The sequence below is a fragment of the Prionailurus bengalensis genome, chromosome B3 (genome assembly GCF_016509475.1).
Source record: "Prionailurus bengalensis isolate Pbe53 chromosome B3, Fcat_Pben_1.1_paternal_pri, whole genome shotgun sequence".
In the NCBI taxonomy this organism is placed as follows: Eukaryota; Metazoa; Chordata; class Mammalia; order Carnivora; family Felidae; genus Prionailurus; species Prionailurus bengalensis.
The window spans coordinates 372,691-392,124 of NC_057355.1; the positions used below are offsets into that span (position 1 = coordinate 372,691).

Genomic DNA, 19,434 nt, shown 5'->3' on the forward strand with positions numbered 1-19,434 from the left:
TAGGATGTCTCCTTTTGTTTGGTTTTAATGTGGGTAAGCAACCCATTCTGGACTCACCTGCAGGTGCCGGAGGTGGTCCGGCCCTGGGGGGTGGTCCGGAGGCCTGCTCACCGCAAGCCCTGGGGCAGCGCAGTGTCGACACGGAGGAGGCTCTGCAAGCCCCGCGCGCAGTGTAGACGCGGAGAAGGAGGCTCTGCAGGGAGCGGGGCGGGAGCGCAGGTGCCGCTCTGACGGCTCCATTTCGAAGCCTCGTTTGTGTGTGTGTGTCTCTCTCCTTTCTCTTTACCGTTCATCAAGGAACATTCCCAACGTATTCGAAAGCAGCGTGGCCTAAGAACCCGCAGGCGCCCCGCGTCGACCCTCCACTATCACCAACTCAGGGCCGACACTGCTTCCGACGCCCCCTCCCCCTCCTAAACTACCGCCGAAACACGAACCCCAGGATCTCACCCAATACACCTGGCACTTACTGAACGGCGGCGTCGGAGCGCGGAGGCCTCGTTCGGAGCGCGTGTCCGCGCGCAGCTGCGGGAGGGGGTGGGGGCGCGACCCCGCGGGAGGCGGACCGAGCCCGCCCCCCGCGCGCGCGCGCCCCGCCCCCGCCCCGCCCCCGCCTCCTCCGCGGAGCGCAGCCCGCGAGCCTCGGGCGCCCACGCCGGCGGGAGGGGCCAGGGCCGCGCCCCGCGCCCCGCGTCCGCGTCCGCGTCCGGCTCCGAGCGGGCGGGCTGCGCCGGGAGCCGCCGGGGAGTCCGCCTCCGCCGGGCCGCGCCCGCCCCCCGCGAGCATGGGCGCCCACCCGCGCGCTGCCGTGGTCGCGGGGCTCCCGCCGCCCCGAGCGCTGCCGCTGCCTCTGCTCCTGCTCCTGCTGCTGTCGCCGCCAGGTACGGGCGCGGGGCCGGAGGGCCGGAGGGGCGAGGCTGCGGGGGGGACGGGAGGGAGGGCAGAGAAGGGGCGCAGGCCGGGCGGTGCGGGGTCGGGGAGGCCCGTCTCCCCTCCGGCCCCCCCTCCCCGGGTCGTCTGGGTGCGAGCCGGGAGGGCCGTCGGTTCCGCCGTCTGCATCCCGCCCACCCCCTCGTCCTATGAATAGATGGCGAAACTGAGGCCGGAGAGGGCTGAAGACTGGGCGGGTGTCACCGTCGGGAGAGGGGCGTCGCTTCGCGGCTGGGGGGCCGGCGCGCCCGCCTCTCCGCGCTCCCGGCGGCGCCTCCCTCCGGGTGTCGGGTCTCGGAGAGGGGCGCGTCCCGGACGAGCCTGCCCTGACCCTGCCGGAAGGCCTGCTGGCGGTCTGGGAGGGCGGCAGACACCGAGGGGCCCGGGATTTGGCTGCGAGGGGAGCCTGTCGGGAGCGCGCGGTTTCTGACCCCTGGACGCTGAGGACCCCACCACCGCTCACGCAGCTTCTGCCTGTGGCCTCTCCCGGGTGTGGGAGGGGGGAGCGGGCAAGACCCCATTTCAAGATTAACCCTACTTCCTTGAGGATTCCCCTCATCCCCCCCCCCCCCGCCCCAGTTTATCCTCAGTTCTGTAACTGGGAAGGCACACAGCTGACTCACGTGGCCTGGGGTGTGGCTAACGAACAAAGGGGGTCCCCAAGGTTTCAGAGAGGTAAGGTCTTTGATCAGGCTGTAAAGACACTCAGCAGGAACCACGGGTCTCAGTTCAAGATCATGGGAGCCATGTAGACACCCAGTTTCTCAGAGCGTTGGTGCCCAAACGTCCATGGGGTCCCAGGCAGATGAAGGAGAGCCCCAGACCTGGGCTGCAGAACATCTGGTCCTGGGTGACCCTGGGCGGCCCTGGCGCGCAGAGTGGACTGGCCATCTCTCCATCATGGAGGTAGCAAGTGGCTGGGCCAAAGCTGGCTGCGTTTGCATCCCACCATGCCCGTAGTGACGTTGAAGGTAAGGGTGGTGCCTGAGCTCTTACGGGGTGCTAGCACTGAGAACTTCACTTAGAACAACCCTGTGAGGTGGATGCGTTTTTCTAGGCAAAGACAGTGAGGCTCAGAGAGGTTAAACCCCTTGCCTGAGCTCACACAGCTTTCAAGTAGTTTGGCAGGATTTGCACCAGATCTTTCCAAATTCCAGCCCAGGCTTGTGACCACAGTTTCTCCCTGGAGGAGTGTGACCTCATGTGTCTTTTGGCCTCAGTTTCCCAGCCCGTAACTTGAGGGAGTGGGGCTCGTCTGGGAGTCCGGAGCTCCACAGAGTACCCCCAGCACGTGGTAAGGAGGCTATAGGTGGGTGGTGTCCCTGGTGAGGGGTAAAGTGACCATTACTTCCTGCAGTGGCCATCGCCTCCGAGGCTGAGCACCGTCTGTTTGAGAGGCTGTTCGAAGATTACAACGAGATCATCCGACCTGTAGCCAATGTGTCTGACCCCGTCATCATCCAGTTTGAGGTGTCCATGTCTCAGCTGGTCAAGGTGGTGAGTGCTGGCACCGCAGGCCATGGCCATGGGGTGCGGGGCTTCTGGAAGAGGCTTCCCCAGAACCAGCCTCCGGTTTGAATTCACTGTGCACTTTTTATCTCTCCTTCTAGGACGAAGTAAACCAGATCATGGAGACCAACCTGTGGCTCAAACAAGTAAGTGAGCGGACCCTGGGCGCTGCTGCCCCCTGGTGGTGTCTTTTGTATTTGCTGTGTGGGACCCACAAAGAGCCCAAACAGCCAGCTTCACTCTGGTGAACCCAGATTGGGGTGACTGGCTAGTGTGTCTCTTCCTGGGCTTGGAGTCACATGCACTACTCCACGCTCCCCCTGGAAGTCAGCCCCCCAAGTCACAGATGACAGATCGCAGCTTGGAGGGAGAGACCTCCTCAGCAACACAGCAAACTAGGACAGACCTGGGCCTGGAGTGCAGCCCCTGACTTTGGGCTGGTGCCTGAGGCCACCTCCTTCCCTTCTTGCCAAAAATTCGCCCTTCAGTTCAAATCAGATGCTGTTGCTTTCTTTGGTAGAGTGGGAGCAGAGGCTCTGGATTTTCCTGTTCAGATTGAGGCCAAAGAAACAGGCTTCCACATGCCCCCCCCACCCCCCCCACCCAGGGAGACTTTGCCCAGATCTAGGCAGATACCTCCCTGGACCAGTGTGACCCTTCGCCAGCCCACACAGCCTTTCCACACCCAGAAGGCTGGAAAACCAGGAGGGCACAGTGCCCATTCAGCACTCTGTCCACAGGCTCACCTGTCTCTCCTCCCATCTCCCAGCCTCTATTCCCACACACTTCTCAGGCCCTGGTGGGACCATGGCTCCTTCCCCAGAACCCTTCAGACACCAGCCCGGCTTAACCTGGAGGTGGAAGAGGGCTGTGTCATTAGCACCCTGCTCCTGCCAGTGGGGAACATGTCTGAAAAAGCTCCCGGAGAGCTGTTTCAGGGACGTAAATGGCAGGTGCTTACAGCATGCACCTGGCCAGCACCAGCACTGACTGGAGGAAGCACTAGTGACCCTCACTGGTTGGTGAGGCGCTGGGCTTGCCCAACCACGGAGGCAGTGTCTCCGGGTAGCCGGGAAGCAGCTTGCACACCCAGCCCAGTGCCATCTCCCCCACAGGCGCCCACGTGAGAAGTGGGGCTCCTGGGGTCTGCAGCGTGGAGGTGGGGGCTTCCCCAGAACAGCTGGTTTCCAGGAAGGGGACCGTGCTGTCCTTCCGCTGCCGCCTCCTCTCTCCCTGCCTGCTCCCCGCAGATTTGGAATGACTACAAGCTGAAGTGGGACCCCTCTGAGTATGATGGGGCGGAGTTCATGCGTGTCCCTGCACAGAAGATCTGGAAGCCGGACATTGTGCTGTATAACAAGTAAGGGACTGCCTGGCCTTCCTGGGACCTTTCCCAAGAGGGCTTCATTGAGATGTTAATTCCACAGGTGTTTACTGAGCACCTGCTATAGGCCAGATGCCGGAGAGCCACCCTGACTCCAGGACTTTACCACACACCAGGGGACAGGCATGAACTGTGATATCCAAATGTGCAGTAACAGACCGGATGGGGGGGTGGGGGGAGGAAGGGCGGTCTGCTGCCAGGGCCCTCACTGGCACTTGCCCTTCCCTGTAGGTCAGGACCACGGACCACTTGGTTCCTCTGCCCCCGGTGACTGAGCCCGCAGTTTCAGGAAGCCTCTCCGCTGTATCTCACAGCGTCTTCCTCTGCCAGGCTCAGCTGCCCATCATGGCACCTCCTAAACTGGCCTCTTTCCACATTTAAGCGTTGTTATTCGGCAAACATAAAATTTAATGGATGTTTTACAGTATGTACTAGTTTGTTCTCTGGGTATTGAAAAACATCATTTTTATACCTGTGCCTTATCTCTAAGGTTATGTTTTAACCATTAAGCATTTATCAGCAGAGCACTTCCTATAGAATTAATCTGATTTTAATGATTGAAAGCATTTCCGTGTTTAGGTTTTTATGCCATATTTTTTTTTCAACATTTATTTATTTTTGGGACAGAGAGAGACAGAGCATGAACGGGGGAGGGGCAGAGAGAGAGGGAGACACAGAATCGGAAGCAGGCTCCAGGCTCTGAGCCATCAGCCCAGAGCCCAACGTGGGGCTCGAACTCACGGACCGCGAGATCGTGACCTGAGCTGAAGTCGGATGCCTAACTGACTGAGCCACCCAGGCTCCCCGTGTCATGATTTGAATTTTATAGCTGTTTTCTAGCCGGCAATCTTGAGTGAACAGCTGGAGGACTTTAGGCTGTGAGTTTAACGGTGCTGCATCACAGTGAAATGATTCAAATTGAGTGTGGTGAGGAGCAAATATCATAAGGAATTTCCTTTGAGTCTGAAACTGAAGATAGGTTGTAAAGAAAGTCACCCAACCCCTCCAAGTTAGAAGTCATTTCTCGGGACTGATCCTCCGTTGAGAGTCTCTTCATGTTGACAGGAGAAACACCTTTTACGTCCTCGTGCCAAAGCTTCCCCTATGGTTTGTTTTCTCAAGTTCATTCTCTACTAGGATCCTCAGAAAGTGCTCATGGGCACAAGATGCCTTATGTTCTTACATGTTTATAATTCACTGCAGCCTTTTTAGAGAATATGTTCAGGTTACTTAGCTGGATAGAGAAACTCCTTGGCTGAAATCTTCCTTCATGAAAATCTTCTAAAAATGCCGACTGCTCCAGTATGAAGTGTCGCTGTCAAAATCTGATGCCAGTCAAATTGGGTGGCATTGAAAGACAAGGGGGACTCTGCCGATTAGCATGTGGGGACCACAAAGTGAACCAGCTCTGTCCTGGGCGAACTGGGAGGCACAATCCTGGCAGGGGGTGTTCTTTCAGCTCAGGCACCCAAAGCCTTCTTCCTTCATCTGGAAAGTCAGCTGTTTGACTCTGTGCCACAGATGTGACACGTCTTTACTCCAGGAAAGCTGGTTTCAAGTTCTGGGTCTTAGGATTTGTTCTTTTGCTTTGGCTTTTCTCTCCAGGAACTCCATCTTCGTGTACATCAGAACTTCACCTACATTCTCTGTTCTTCTTGCTCAAGTTCTTGTTTCTGTTTGATGTAAAACTTGCCCTCTCTTTCTCTCTGGTTTCATTCCTGTGACTGCGCTTTCTCTGGCACCTTGTTTCTTTTAGCCGTTGTGTCTAAGATGATTTTTGACTCTTTCCTAAGGTGTCGGCTCTTGATACACCTGCTGTTGTCTGGCCAGGTTATTTAACATTTTCTCATTATGCTGCTCCTTCATGGCTTCCAGAGATCACTTAGCACTTCTTAATCTGTAATCCCAGGTAGGTTGTCACTGTCACCCGTTCTGGGCCTGTCCTGTTGGGGTATGGCTTCTCTGCTTGTGATTCAGATATTCATCTTCACGCATTTCTTACAATACAATCTAATCCTTTTCCACTGCTCTTGTTGAAATAGGTGGCCTTTGCCAAACGTTTAGGACAGGCTCCCAGAGGGAACAGGGTGGGTGGGGGTCTCTTTTCATCAGCTTGAGGGTCCCTGGGAAGGCAGGCTTCTGGGCCTGAGCCCAGCCGCTGCTGGATGCCTGCCTCTCCAGCTTGTAACCCGTATTTCTCTTCTCAGCCTGTTTCTGACCTGGTTTAACTTGGCTCCTACCCTAAGCAGTGTTTTTCTGGGCGGGTCTCAGTCCTTCCAGAAGGGAGTCTGGGCGGGGGGGGGGGGGGGGGGTGGAACCTTCGAGCCCACACCAGCCCCCGAAGGCCTTCCCTGCAGACCGCCAGTGGGCCCCACCACCTTTTTGGTTCCCTCCCTGAAACTGGAAGCTGTAAGGCCTGTTTCACTGTCCCCTTGCTGAGGAGTCAACGCAGACTGAGGTCCTCTTTTCTGAGGGACAGATGCTTCTTGGTGGCTTCTGTGCCTGGGGCTCTTTCCCTGGCGGCCACCACCTCCAGCTGATCCTGCATGGTCCAGGCAGGCTGCCCTGGGGTTGCTCACTGGACCCCACCCGCTCGTGGGAGGCTGCATGTAACCTGACTGTGATGACATGGTCACAGGCTTTTCTTTGCTGGGAACTTGGAGAATGTTCACACCACTCACCACCCTTGCCTCCCCCGAAGCTCAGTCTCCCTTAGAACGAGCCCTCAGCCGGTTGTGTGCACCCTCCTGGGCGTCTCTTTTTTGACAGCCTCTCACATGGGCTCCTGGACCCCTCCCACCCCCGCTGGCTCTTACTGCCGACCATCCCCTGGACACCCCAAGGGCGAGACCATGGATTTTCTGGTCATTCTTTTTAGTCCACAAGACCCACCAGGTGCCCTGTCTGTGGCTGAGGCTGTGCCGCACCCCAGGGCCCAGCGGGGTCTTGGCCTTGCCCGTCTACCAGTGGCAGAGAGCAGAGGCCCTGCGCTCTGACCTTTTGATCCCTGGTCAGTAAAGCGAGGGGCTGGACTAAGGCAGGTGCCGGCGTGGGGCTCCTGTGAAGGACTGGGTCAGTGTTTTACATCTGTGGGCCGGCCTCTGCCTCTGAAAGCAGCCTCCCTGTAAATGTCGTCACAGAAGGGGCAGGCCTGCGGGCCGCACTAAGAGGTCCCCTTCTGTCCTGACGTTTTGTTGACCCAGGACACTGTCTTCCAAGGCAGTGAGGGCTGCGTGGGCCCTCCCCGCACCCCTCCCCTTACCATGTGAGGACGGAGGGCACAGCAGGACTGTTGTGAGGACCGAACACGAACAAAGCCAGCAGGGCCCCTCTGGACAAACCGGCCGACCAGACAAGAGGGAGGCGGCAGCCTGGGGTCTTAACTGGTAGCAACTGTCCTGCTCCACGGAGGCACAGGAAGGGGAGGGCCAGACAGCAGATGGAGGACATGGGCAGGACACGTCCCCTCCTGTCTCCACGTGTTACTAAATCACGGCAGGAACCCACGGAGATCCCTGCATGTTTGGGTCTGTCACGTGCGTCAGCTCTTCAGGCAGATGGGTGGTGGCTCCTTCTAAAGGGTCTGAACTCTATGCCGCCAGCAGAGCTGACCCAGGGACATGTGTGGAGCCTGCCCCGGGCAAGGCCACCACTTGAGGGCCGGCTGCTCTGACTCTCAGATGCAGGACTTGGTACATCCGTCTCTGCACAAAAGGAGAGTGCGGGTATTGCAGGGAGATGAGACATGGGGAGAAACCAGGGAAAGATCAGGAAATTGAAGGCACGGGAGCCCGTTGTGCTGGATTTGAAAGACAAGGCATCAGAAAACATGATTGTTCAACCCAAGGCGGTGGGGGTGGGGGTGGGGAACACAGGGTCACAGTTCAGGTCTGGTGGGAGCCCATCTGCCAGGGCTCAGTATGGTGGGAGTGGGCTCCCCACAGCTGGGCCTCACACACGTGTGTGCACGTACACAGGAGGTGCCCACGCGGAGACTGAACGAGGCTTTAACGGGATCCAGACCGCAGCAGCAGGAGGGCCAGATATCCCCAAAGGTTTCCTGCCTCGAGGACAACATTCATCTCATTTCTTTAAAGGGGGAAAAATCCCTTTCTGGCATTTGAGACGGTCTGTCGATATCAAGGCCAAGTTATATTGAAAAACCAGTGACATGCCAGGGGTGGGGGAAGCATGTCAGATTGTTGCAGGAATGGAGCCTCGGGCCTCAGTGTCCCCGTCGGTCAGTGGGGAGGTGAACCGGGTGACCGTGCATGGCACAGGGGGCTCTCCCGTTCTGTGGTTTTATAAGCCACCACTTGCTGCCTACTGCGGGTGGTGTGAGAAGCTGGCCCGGGCGACCGCGTGGTAACGACTGTGTGTCATTTGCCACCTGTCTCTGCAGTGCTGTTGGGGACTTCCAGGTGGACGACAAGACCAAAGCTTTACTCAAGTACACAGGGGAGGTGACTTGGATGCCCCCCGCCATCTTTAAGAGCTCGTGCAAAATCGACGTGACCTACTTTCCATTTGATTACCAGAACTGCACCATGAAATTCGGCTCCTGGTCCTACGACAAGGCAAAAATCGACCTGGTCTTGATCGGCTCTTCCATGAACCTCAAGGAGTACTGGGAGAGCGGCGAGTGGGCAGTCATCAAAGCCCCGGGCTACAAGCACGACATCAAGTACAACTGCTGTGAGGAGATCTACCCCGACATCACGTACTCGCTCTACATCCGACGCCTGCCCCTCTTCTACACCATCAACCTCATCATCCCCTGCCTGCTCATCTCCTTCCTGACCGTGCTGGTCTTCTACCTGCCTTCCGACTGCGGCGAGAAGGTGACCCTCTGCATCTCGGTCCTCCTCTCGCTGACCGTGTTTCTCCTGGTCATCACCGAGACAATCCCTTCCACCTCGCTGGTGATTCCCCTCATTGGCGAGTACCTCCTGTTCACCATGATTTTCGTGACCCTGTCCATCGTCATCACCGTCTTCGTGCTCAACGTGCACTACAGAACCCCGACCACGCACACCATGCCCGCATGGGTGAAGACTGTTTTTCTGCACGTGCTTCCCAGGGTCATGTTCATGACCAGGCCCACGAGCAGCGAAGGCCACACCCAGAGGCCAAGGCCCTCCTACAGTGCTGAGCTCTCAAATCTGAACTGCTTCAGCCGCACGGAGTCCAGAGGCTGCAAGGAAGGCTGTCCCTGCCAGGACGGGATGTGTGGCCACTGCCACCACCGCAGAATAAAAATCTCAAACTTCGGTGCCAACCTCCCGAGAAGCTCCAGTTCTGAGTCTGTCAACGCTGTGCTGTCCCTATCTGCTCTGTCACCGGAAATCAAAGACGCCATCCAGAGTGTCAAGTATATTGCCGAAAATATGAAAGCACAAAATGAAGCCAAAGAGGTAAGGATGTGTTATTACATCAGTCGTTTGTTCATTTGACAAACATCTGAGGTGGGTCAGGAGTCAGCAGCCTGTGCTTGGACCGGCCCCTCCATTTACCAGGTAGGGGTCCCTGGACGTGTGCCTCACTTACCGGAGCCAGTCCCCTCATGTGCACGGTGGAACGACAGAGCCCGTCAGTGTGCCCTGGCATTGGCCCCTGAGCTGCCAGCCGTCTGGGCCATCAGGACAGTGCCAACACACTCGGTCAGGAGATGAGCCGGAAAAGGGCACGAGACCAGCCGGTTTGACAGCTTTTACTTTCCGATTGTGTTTTTTCCCTTACTGAGGTATAAAGTGTATGCCTGTTAAGTGTACACGTCTTCACATTAGGTGTTCTCCCATGTAACCCTGAGTGCAGCAAGCACGTGGGATGTGTCCCGTGCTCCTTCCCAGGCAGCAGCCCCTCCCCCTTGCTAACCACTGATCTGACTTCCTCGATTGGTTAGTTTTACCTCTTCTTGAACCTCATGTAGGTGGAACTCCATAGTACAGACCCTTTCACATCTGACCTCTTTCATTCAACAAAATGCCTTGAGGCTTATCATCTTCGTGGTTTTTTACTGGTGGATAGTATTCTACGCTAGGGCTGCGCCACCTTCTGTTTGTTTATTCTACAGTTGTTGGACATGGGCTGTTTCTAGTTTGGGGCTATTGTGAGGAAAGCTTCCATAAATATTCTTACACGTCTTTTGGTGAACACGTATACTCATTTCCCCCGAATGTACACCTAGGGGTGGGATTGCTGGATCACTGGAGAGATGTATTTTTAACTTCAGTGGCTACTGTAAGGTTTCTGAAGTGTCTCAGGCGTTGATACCCCACCCTGGGCAATGTTTGAGAGTCCACTTGCCACACATCCTCACCCACATGTATGAAGTGGTACCTCGTCGCTGTTTAATTAGCTTTTCCCTGTTGAGTAACGATTAGGAATCTTCTTCCTATGCTTACTGGCCATTTGTACATCTTCTTTTGTGAATTATCTAGTCAAACTCTTTTGCTCATTTATTTTAATTGGGTGAACTTAGATTTCCTCCAAAGATCTCATGCTAGATAGAATTAATGTCAAGTATTAGGAATAGGGAAGTTTTACACTTAATAATATCAAATGTCTGGCTGCTCCCTGACCCTGTTTACCCCCAAGGTTATCAGAATCAGATCTGATAATTTTATGAGAAGTTTTGCTTTAAAATTAATTGGCTCTGCCTTAAGCTGCTTATTAGCAAAGAGCTAATTAACTGATCATTTCAGCTCCTCACACACTGTAGGTGATTACCGTTGACAGGGAATGACTGGGGCCTCTTTTATTATACCCTGAATGGCACATGAAAGTGAAGGAAACAGGAGGGAGAGAGCAACAGCTGTCTGTCCATGCACCCCACCCACCGGCACAGTTGTGAGCCCACCATGTGACTCTACAAAGGCAGAGCCTCCTGCTGAGCCTGTAATTTAGCCAACAAGTCAGGCACACCTTTAACTTCAGCTGAAGCAACCGTTGGAGCATAAGTAAATGATCTGTGAACATCTCTCGTTTGTGTAACACTGACAACGTTTGCAGGTGCTCTCTACCCCTTTCTTTATCCATCTTGAAAAGAATCATTTCAGGTAGCAAAAATTTAATAAAGATTGAGATCTAAATACTGAAGACTCCATCAAGTTATTAGAAATCAACTCTATTTCAAAAATTACTTACTAGGCACCTGACAAAGTGTTAGTTTCACGAGGGTCTAAGACCTATTGTACAAAAGGACATTTTAAAGATTGTTACTAAAAGGGAAGTCACAACCAAAATGCCAAGAAGATACATTAGTGGCAAACTGTGGCAAGTGGTTCATCTCAAGGGGCAACCACTGCTCATCTCTGGTCATCTGTCACCACAGGGGACTTGGGCCCAGTCATAGCTTTCCCATTTTTCCAGAAATAGAAATTGGCCCAGAGGCCAGCAGAGCACAACCTGTCCATGCTGAGAAGACTCGAGCTGTCAGAAGAAGGTCTTCTTTGCCTGTGTTGTGTGACTGCCACGCCACCAACACGGTTTTCCAGAGAGGCTTTACCTTCCTAGGTCTACAGCTCAGCATGGCTGGTTCGCACTGTGCGTGGCCCCCAGGGACCTCACTGAAGGGCTGCTTTCCCAGGCCGCCTCCTGAGGGTGTGGGGAGCCTGTGTGTGACTACTGTGGCCCTCCCAGCAGGGGAACACCATGGTGGCTGCCTGCCTTGGCTGTTCCCTTCTCCAGGCTGTTCGTGTGGGTCACTGCTTGCTCACGTTTGGCCGTATTAGTAAGAAGTTTAATTACTGTTAATACACAAACTTGGGGTCGCACGGAAGCGCTTTGTTGGCGGTATGTCTTTCACCCTGGGGTCGGCTCCACCATGCGAGCAGTTCTCTCAGTCTTGGAGGTGTGCCCAGGCCAGAGCCACGGTCTTCTGAGCTGACAGTCTGAGATAGCTGGCTTCCTGTTGGGCTGAGACACACATGCATAGACACACACAGATACGTCTCTGCGTGTATACATCTGTATATAGGTGTGCACGTGTATCTCTACGCGCATATTTTCATTCCTTCCAGAGTCTGACTTTTGATCAGCGATTTGGGAGTTTCCATTTGTTGTAACTACTGTTCGATCAAGGCTAAATTTCTGTCATCTTATTGCATGTTTCCCGACTTATTTTTCTTCTTTGCCTCACTTCGTGCTGAGCACTGGGAAGTCTGAATTGTTTCTGCTGGCTGGAAAGCCATGTGTTCCGTTTCTGTTCTGGAAGCTGTGCCTCAGTGACTTAGACCCACATGCGAGCTCTTCCAGATCCGTCTCCTCACTCCTTTGCATCTTGCCCCTGACCTCACTGTCCTCCCCTCTGGTCTTCCTTACTGCCTGGCCACACTGGATATGACCAGAGCTTTAGTTGTGGATTTGGGGGAATACAGCTTTGGGTTTTGCCAACCCTTTCTCTAGTCTATATCATTTTTTTTTTTTTTTTACGTCATCTTCACTAAACCACTGACTTACCCCCCTGCCCTCCTGGCTTTCTCTCCACACTGACCCACCTTGATCCCAAGTGTTCATGGTTAAACCTTCTGAGGCCTGTAGGCTTAAAAGCGTAAAAACTCATTTTTAAGGCAGTTTAGCTGGATACAAAATTCTAGAAGTTCTTTTTTTAAATACTTAAAAAACCCTCCTCCGTTGCCTTTTTGCTTCAGTATCATTAATGAAGTTTTAAGTTAATCTGCATGCTGTTTCTTTGCAATGAATCGATTCTATCTAGAAGCTACTGGAATTTGTAGAGAAATCCAGTGACCTCAAACACAGTGTGTTGGTGTGGATCTCTCCTACACTGTTCGGCATCCTTAGGAGCCATTTTATCCTGAGGTTTTTCATCTTTGGTTCTGAGGGAATCGAGGTTTCCTCCGTGAAGATTTCCCATCCCCATGTCTCTCCCTGAACTGCACACGTCTGCTTCCAGCCTCCCACCTCTTCCTTCCTGCCACCCTCACCCCTCCTCACGGGTTCCTTTCTGCCAGCTGTCCCCATCCTGAGTCTTTTCCTCTGCTTTTCTGTCACATTTTTACTTGGTTCTTCTGTGACATTGCTTCATGTTCCCTATGCTCTCTCTGATCTCTGGGGATATCCTCTGTAGTTTAAACCCTTAACCTGTCTGTTCTGTGAATTTCCTTCCAGATAGTTATGTTTGTGTTCTGAGACCTGTAAACTCACTTTTTCAGGGGCATCAGCCTTGCCGGATGGTATTTGGGGAGGCTCCACAAGGCAGGAGGCCCATGTTGCCAGACTAGACTAGGCCTCCCTTCAAAGGTGCTTCCTTCCCTCCAGGTGACCTTGTGCCTCAAGGGGTGTCTCTCAACCTCCCAGCTTTTCACCTCAGCCAGGCTGTCCTCACTCATACGTTACCTGCGTCTCTGGGCTGGGACCAGGCAGGGAGCAAAGAGGCAGAGCCGTAGGGGTGAGAACAGCACAGCCCAAATCTCCCCCACCCCCTCCCTGTCCCTGAGGCCCTCCTCTGGCCCCCCTAGTGGAACCCGGCCGGTGCCACAGCCTCTAACATATGGGCTCCCCTTGCTTGTGGCACATCTCTAGGGCCGGGCGAGGAGAAGGAGCCAAGAGCTTGCACTAGTTCACCGTTTTGCCTGACGCTTCTCTGTTATCATTAGTCCCAAAGTTTCCGGGCCCATATGATGCCTTCAGGACTTTCAGAGTTAGACACAAATTGTCACCCAGCTGTGTTTGTGCAGTACATTTGTGCTCACGTGGAAAACTCGAGTCCCGTCTGTGTTCACCAGGCAAAGCCGTGCAAATTGCTGTCAGAGGAAGATCTGTGGTTGGATGAGGGTCATCTTTTTTTTTTTTTAATCAGTGTGACTATCGATAGATACTATTCATTAAGGACTCTGTGCCAGAACATTATTTCACTTAATCCTCATCATAACCCTCTGAGGGGAGTACTGTTCTTATCTGCATTTCACAGATGGGGAAATTGAGGCAAAGAGAGGTCACGTAACTTATCCAGGTTCTCAGACGCTGCGATGAAAATCAAAGTCTACCTGCTACAGCCTTAGGAGGATTAGCTGGTAGGGGTGGGTGGGAACCACAGGTTCATTGTGTGTTTGAGGCACTTAGAAACCAGTCTTAGGAATCCACACAAAGTACTAGTGTTATAATTCTAATTTTAGCCAAATTCCTTAGTATCTTCAGGAGGACACATCTCCAGTTCATGGCAGTAAAAGAAAATCCTTGTCTCCCAGTCCCATTTCAGTGTACTTAATTAAATCACTAAATCACATGCTGCCTCTTTTTTATGTGATTATTTCTTCAAAATCAGTTGATTCATTGGTTCTCTCTTCCTCAATTCAATTACAGTTTCCTTGTCTTCCCAGTTGTCTAGGAGTGTAATTAACATACAATTCTCCTTCCTATTTCAAGCCTGAATTAGGGCTGTATTATAGACAATTAGTCTTGCTCTTTCTACCGTCTTTTACTTTATTGTCAGCAATTATTTCTGATTTTCAGCCTGTCCTCTCACTGTTCAGAGTTCCACGATACTTTGGCCTTAGTGTTGAAGAAGATACTTGGTTAGCTGGGCAGGGCCAGGGGGCAGAGGGAGAGAGATGACGGCCTTGCCCTGCTTTACTTACTTCCTTTTGGAACAGATGTTAAATGGAAATTAGTATCTAACACTGGATAAGAACCAGCACTTTGAAGCAATAGTAAACGATGGTTGGATTGTATTAGTTACTCTAACAAAGTCCAGGAGTCCACAAGTCAAGTAACTGGTTTTCCTAACTTTATAAATTAGAATTCAGTTTAGAAAAAAATAGGTTATGTATACATGAAGACATTTCTGGTTGTTTCATTTTTTGTTTATTTTTAAGTAAGCTGTATGCCCAACTCAGGGCTTGAACTCACAGCCCTGAGATCAAGAGCTGTTACACCCTACCGCCTGAGCCAGCCAGGCGCCCCAAGAAATTTCTGATTCAAAACAGACCGAATGTGAATATTTTATACCTGCCTCTTGTAATGCATAAAGGGGGACTTGAGAACAGTGTTTCCTCAGACTCTATTAGGAAACAGGGCTTCTTGCAGAATGGCTTCTGTTGCCGCGACATATTTATTCGGTATTCAGTTCTGAAAATGTGTCCACTCTGCCCTGCCCTTCCTGCTTTACGTTTTCCTCTTTCACAATTTTTGTTTTTGTTTTTGTTTTCCAGATTCAAGATGATTGGAAGTATGTCGCCATGGTTATTGATCGAATTTTTCTGTGGGTTTTCATCCTGGTGTGCATTCTAGGGACAGCAGGATTGTTTCTGCAACCTTTGATGGCAAGGGATGACGCTTAAGCACCAAACTGTGTTTGCCAGAGGCTTCCTGGCATGCAGAGGGGGACTCGTTTGTTTTTATTGTGTAAAATACACTTGGCCATAAAATGTACCATCTTCACCGTGTTCAGGCCCACAGCTCGGTGGTGTTAGTCATCGTTGTGCAGCCGCCACCGCCATCTCCAGGACTCTTCGTCTTGTAAGACCACATCTCCGCACCCACTGAACACTAACTCCCTGTCCCCTCTCCCCCTGAAACCCACATTATACTGTTTTGACTACTTTAAGTACCTCATATAAGCAGAAGTGCACACTATTTGTCTTTCTGTGATCGGCCAGTTTCATTCAGCGTCATGTCCTTGGGGCTCACCCATGTTGGAGCAGGCGTCAGAATCTCCTTTCTTTTTAAGGCTCAGCCGTGTTCCATTGCACGTCTATTCATGTTGCTTATCTGCTCATCTGGCAGGGGACACTGGGGCGGCCCCCACGTTTTGGCTGTTACAGATACGTGTGCATCCATGTTCACAGCAACATTATCTGTTTGAGACCCTGCTCTCGATTCATTAGGATATATCCCCAGAGGCGGAATTGTTGGGTCCTGTAGTAATTCTATTTTCAACTTTCTGAGGAACAACCGTACTGTTTTCCAGGATGGCTGCACCAGTTTGCATTCCCACAGGGGCTCCAATTCTCCGCATCCTCATCAACATTTGTATTCTGTTGTTGTTTTTTTTTTTATAATAGTCATCCTAACGGGTGTGAGGTGGTATCTCATTGTGGTTTTGATGTGCATTTATGTAACGATTAGTGATGCGAAGCATCTTCTCCTGTGCTTATTGGCCGTTTGCGTGTCTCTTTGGAGAGGTGTCTGTTCAGGTCCTTTTCCACTTTTTTTTTTTTTTAAGTTTATTTTAAAGAGCACAAGCAGGTGAGGGGCAGAGAGGGAGGAGACAGGATTTGAAGCCAGCTCTGCACTGACAGCAGAGAGCTCAATGTGGGGCTCAAACTCACAAGCCAAGCTATTGAGATCACGACCTGAGCTGAAGTCAGACGCTCAACTGACTGAGCCACCCAGGCGCCCTTTCTTTTCCACTTCTCAATTGTGGTTTTTAGTTAAGTTTTAGGAGTTCTCTATATGTTCCAGATATTAGTCTCCTATCAGAAACAAGATTTGCAAATATTTTCTCCCACTCTCTGGGGTGCCTTTTCACTCTGTTGATAGTGTCTTCTGATGCACAAAATTTTTAACTTTCCATTAAGTCCAGTTTATCAACTTTTTGTTAGCTGTGTTCTTCTGTGTCATATCTGAGAAATCACTACCAAATCCAGTCTTGTAAAGAATCTGTCCTGTTTTCTTCCAGGAGTTTTACTGCTTAACTCTTACATTTAGGCTCTTTCTCACACTTTCCATCATCAAGCTACTGGCACTGTTTTTAGCATTTCAAGGTTTACTTATTTATCCAGTTGTCTTGGTTTTTATCAAAAGAGATTCATGCAAGAAAAAAGTCAAGAGTATTTATTATAGATAACTGAACATTTAACCAGCCTTTTTGGTAAGGTAGAGAAACATCAAAATATAGTTCTGCAGTGTGAAGTAATATACCCTACTAAAGAATATGTAAATATGGGCTAAATATGAAAACGTTTTCCCCTTTGTGCTGGTTGAGGCATAATTGGACAGGAAAACTTGCTGCTCACAAATGTGGAAATCCATCTGGTTCAGTATCACAACAGATTTCCCAAGGGTTTTCTTACTTGGCCTGTGATCTCCTTGAAGTTTTGTACCATTTCAGCAATGCCCTACCTACTACCATTTCCTCCCATGTTCACTCCTTGTCCCACTCCTTGTTCATCGTTGGTTTCCAAGAGTCTGAGGGCCGTGCCTCCTTCACAGAACGCCTCAGCCTTTATCTCGCATCATCCTAAGGAACTATGCTACGAAAAGGTATGCCCAGTCTTGCTAGTAAACCGTTGGAGCAGCATTTCTCAACCTTGGCACTATTGGCATTTGTGGCCAGATAACTCTGTGCTGGGGAGACATTGTAGGATTTTTAGCCTCCATCTGGCCTCCACCCACTAGATGCCAAGAACATACCCCCGGGTCCCTTGCCAGTTATAACAACCAAAAACGTCTCCAAAAATTAAGTGGCCCCTCAAGCACAAAACTGTGCCCGATTGAGAACCACTGCTGTAGACAGATTATTAAGAAGACAGTATTCCAGTATGGAGTACTGCAGTTCTGAATCTGAATAGGTAGGAGATGAGGGTTTACAGAGACCATTTTGATCTCATTTTGATGTTTTGGCTTTGTGAAAATAAAACTGACAAAACCGCAGCCAACTGTGACTCATGTTTTGGTAAGCCAAAGGAAGATTTCTACAAAATTTACTCACCTATAGAAATTTTAAGTAACAGTAACAGAGGCAGAAGAAGAATCAGGGATATATACGTGCTAAGAGATCTAACAGGCATTTAAACTCATCAAACCAGACTTTCACTCATTAAATGACATTAAACATGTACCTACAATAAAATACAAATGAGACAGGATCCCCTCTGCCTTCCAAAGAGTGTTGACCTGACCTTAGATGGGTTACTTACTATAAATAAGGCATTTGTTCTCTCAAGGGCTAAGAGTTCCAGATAAAATGCAGAGCTTCAACAGTGTTTTATTCCTGATCGTAGCTGAATCAGGGCATTCAGAGATGGAATCTCACTTGTTTACCTGTGACGCATGCCACTACGGTCCTGAATGAGCAGTAATCGGTGAGACCGCACCACGCCTAGAGGCCCTGCAACTCTATGGCTCCAGTACTGTGACTGCTGGAAAGAAGGAGATGGAACTATACGTGACAGCCATGTGACAATGAGCTTCCACCTAATTAGAAACCATCTTTAATCTTGGAAGATGATTTTTCACAGTATGATTTGGTGGCATCCATGGACGTGTTTTTAAAATGGGATTCACTTAATTGTAGAGGACGCCTTCTAAGATGAAGGGTACAGAAATGCTACAGTTTATATAGAAGATGGTTAATTGTGGAAAATGTGGATAAGGGGGTTGAAATTAATGTTAAGAAGATACTACTGCATGTCCACAAGTTACCTATTGTGTGATTTTACAATTGAAGGTAAGCTACAAAAACAGTTAATACAATAATTGTTCAGTTTAAGCATCTAAGAAATAAAGTAAGCTTTAAAGGAATTCCCATTTTTCATTTTTTACAATGTTGGTTATAGAAAAGCAGCATCACATTAAATTGTTATCATACCAAGGAGTTAGCTTATTTAACATAGCAGTGTAATATTATGCTAGAGATTAGCTGTTACTCCGTGGATACAGGACAGAAAGAAAGAAATTTAAAATGTGTACCTTTACCAAATGCAGAAAAAGTCCTGAAATCAGTCTTCAAATACAACAGGAACTTTCCAATACAATCAAAAGATGAGCTTCACGTTGATTACGAATTGGTACTGTTTGCCAGGACACCAACATTAGGTTTTCACTAGTACAGTTCAGATAACATTTTGCTGCTATTTTTAGCTCAAATGCTGAGTCAGCTATCACTTCAGTCATGCAGGTAAAATGTTCTCAGGGCAGTCTATTAAGATAAACCAAAGTTAGCAACTGTTAATCTGACAAAGCTTGCTTCAAATTTTAAACACAATTTACATTTTCTAATTTTAAGGGTGCCAGAGGCATAGGTGCCTTTGGTAACTAAATTCCTACGATGACACCACTACAGAAGGATCACTTATTTGCATCTCCAATATGAACCGGTACTATTATATTTGCCCACTTATAAATAACAGGAACGAAAAGCCCAAGAGATCCAACAATTGAAACCAGAAGAAAAGTCCATAGAAACATCCGATCAAGCACCTGTGCTATGAATTTCCAATCTTCAACCACCTGTTGCAATAAAAAAAAAAAAAACCATTTTAAATACATAATTTAAAATTGTGTAATTACTTTAAGATATTACACACTGAGTCAGAGGCCAGATCACTTTCTGCCTCCCGCTACTGCCTCACAACATAAGTGACCCTGTACTCAAGAGCTCAGGGACAGACACTCCCCTGACAATCTAGAACATAGAGCCTCCACAAGCTTTCAGAGACGCTACACAATCTATTAATGTACTTCTTGACTTGTAATATATTACAAGTGACATTTTTTATAGACTTTTAATAAAATTAGAATATACTACCTGGATATTTTATAATAAACTAAAAAAATCACTTTTATTCATATTACATACAGTTATTTCTGTCATTTTTCCTTGTCCAGCAGTGCTTACTTATTTTAATTTCTAAAGAGAATCCAGCCTG

General features: G+C 50.2%; 2 protein-coding genes across 3 annotated transcripts in view; one reads left to right on the forward strand and one right to left on the reverse strand.

The window, feature by feature from the left end:
• Positions 1 to 749: 749 nt before the first annotated feature.
• Positions 750 to 19,011, forward strand: CHRNA3 (cholinergic receptor nicotinic alpha 3 subunit). 2 transcript variants are annotated; one of them, XM_043554569.1, is made up of 6 exons: positions 750 to 881; positions 2,288 to 2,427; positions 2,541 to 2,585; positions 3,690 to 3,799; positions 8,226 to 9,237; positions 18,916 to 19,011. In XM_043554569.1, exons 1-6 carry the CDS (start codon positions 785 to 787, stop codon positions 18,994 to 18,996), a joined length of 1,485 nt encoding a protein of 494 aa, XP_043410504.1. In that variant the 5' UTR covers positions 750 to 784; the 3' UTR covers positions 18,997 to 19,011. The 2 variants fall into 2 exon arrangements, with proteins under 2 accessions (XP_043410504.1, XP_043410503.1); XM_043554568.1 differs by lacking the exon at positions 18,916 to 19,011 and adding an exon at positions 14,995 to 15,934.
• CHRNA5 (cholinergic receptor nicotinic alpha 5 subunit) overlaps positions 16,604 to 19,434 on the reverse strand; it is a 53,194-nt gene continuing 50,363 nt past the window's right edge. Inside the window, exons 6-7 of the mRNA XM_043554570.1 lie at positions 18,986 to 19,015; positions 16,604 to 18,704 (exon numbers count right to left, since the gene is read on the reverse strand). Of these exons, the coding sequence (XP_043410505.1) occupies positions 18,672 to 18,704; positions 18,986 to 19,015 (63 nt within the window). The 3' untranslated portion in view covers positions 16,604 to 18,671. The remainder of the gene's footprint in view (positions 18,705 to 18,985; positions 19,016 to 19,434) is intronic.

Excerpts from the sequence above, each read along its gene's own strand:
- CHRNA3 (XM_043554568.1), top strand. The coding sequence starts at position 785 with ATGGGCGCCCACCCGCGCGCTGCCGTGGTCGCGGGGCTCCCGCCGCCC. Across the intron at positions 2,586-3,689 it reads CCAACCTGTGGCTCAAACAA|ATTTGGAATGACTACAAGCT; the intron begins GTAAGTGAGCGG and ends TGCTCCCCGCAG. Across the intron at positions 3,800-8,225 it reads GACATTGTGCTGTATAACAA|TGCTGTTGGGGACTTCCAGG; the intron begins GTAAGGGACTGC and ends CTGTCTCTGCAG.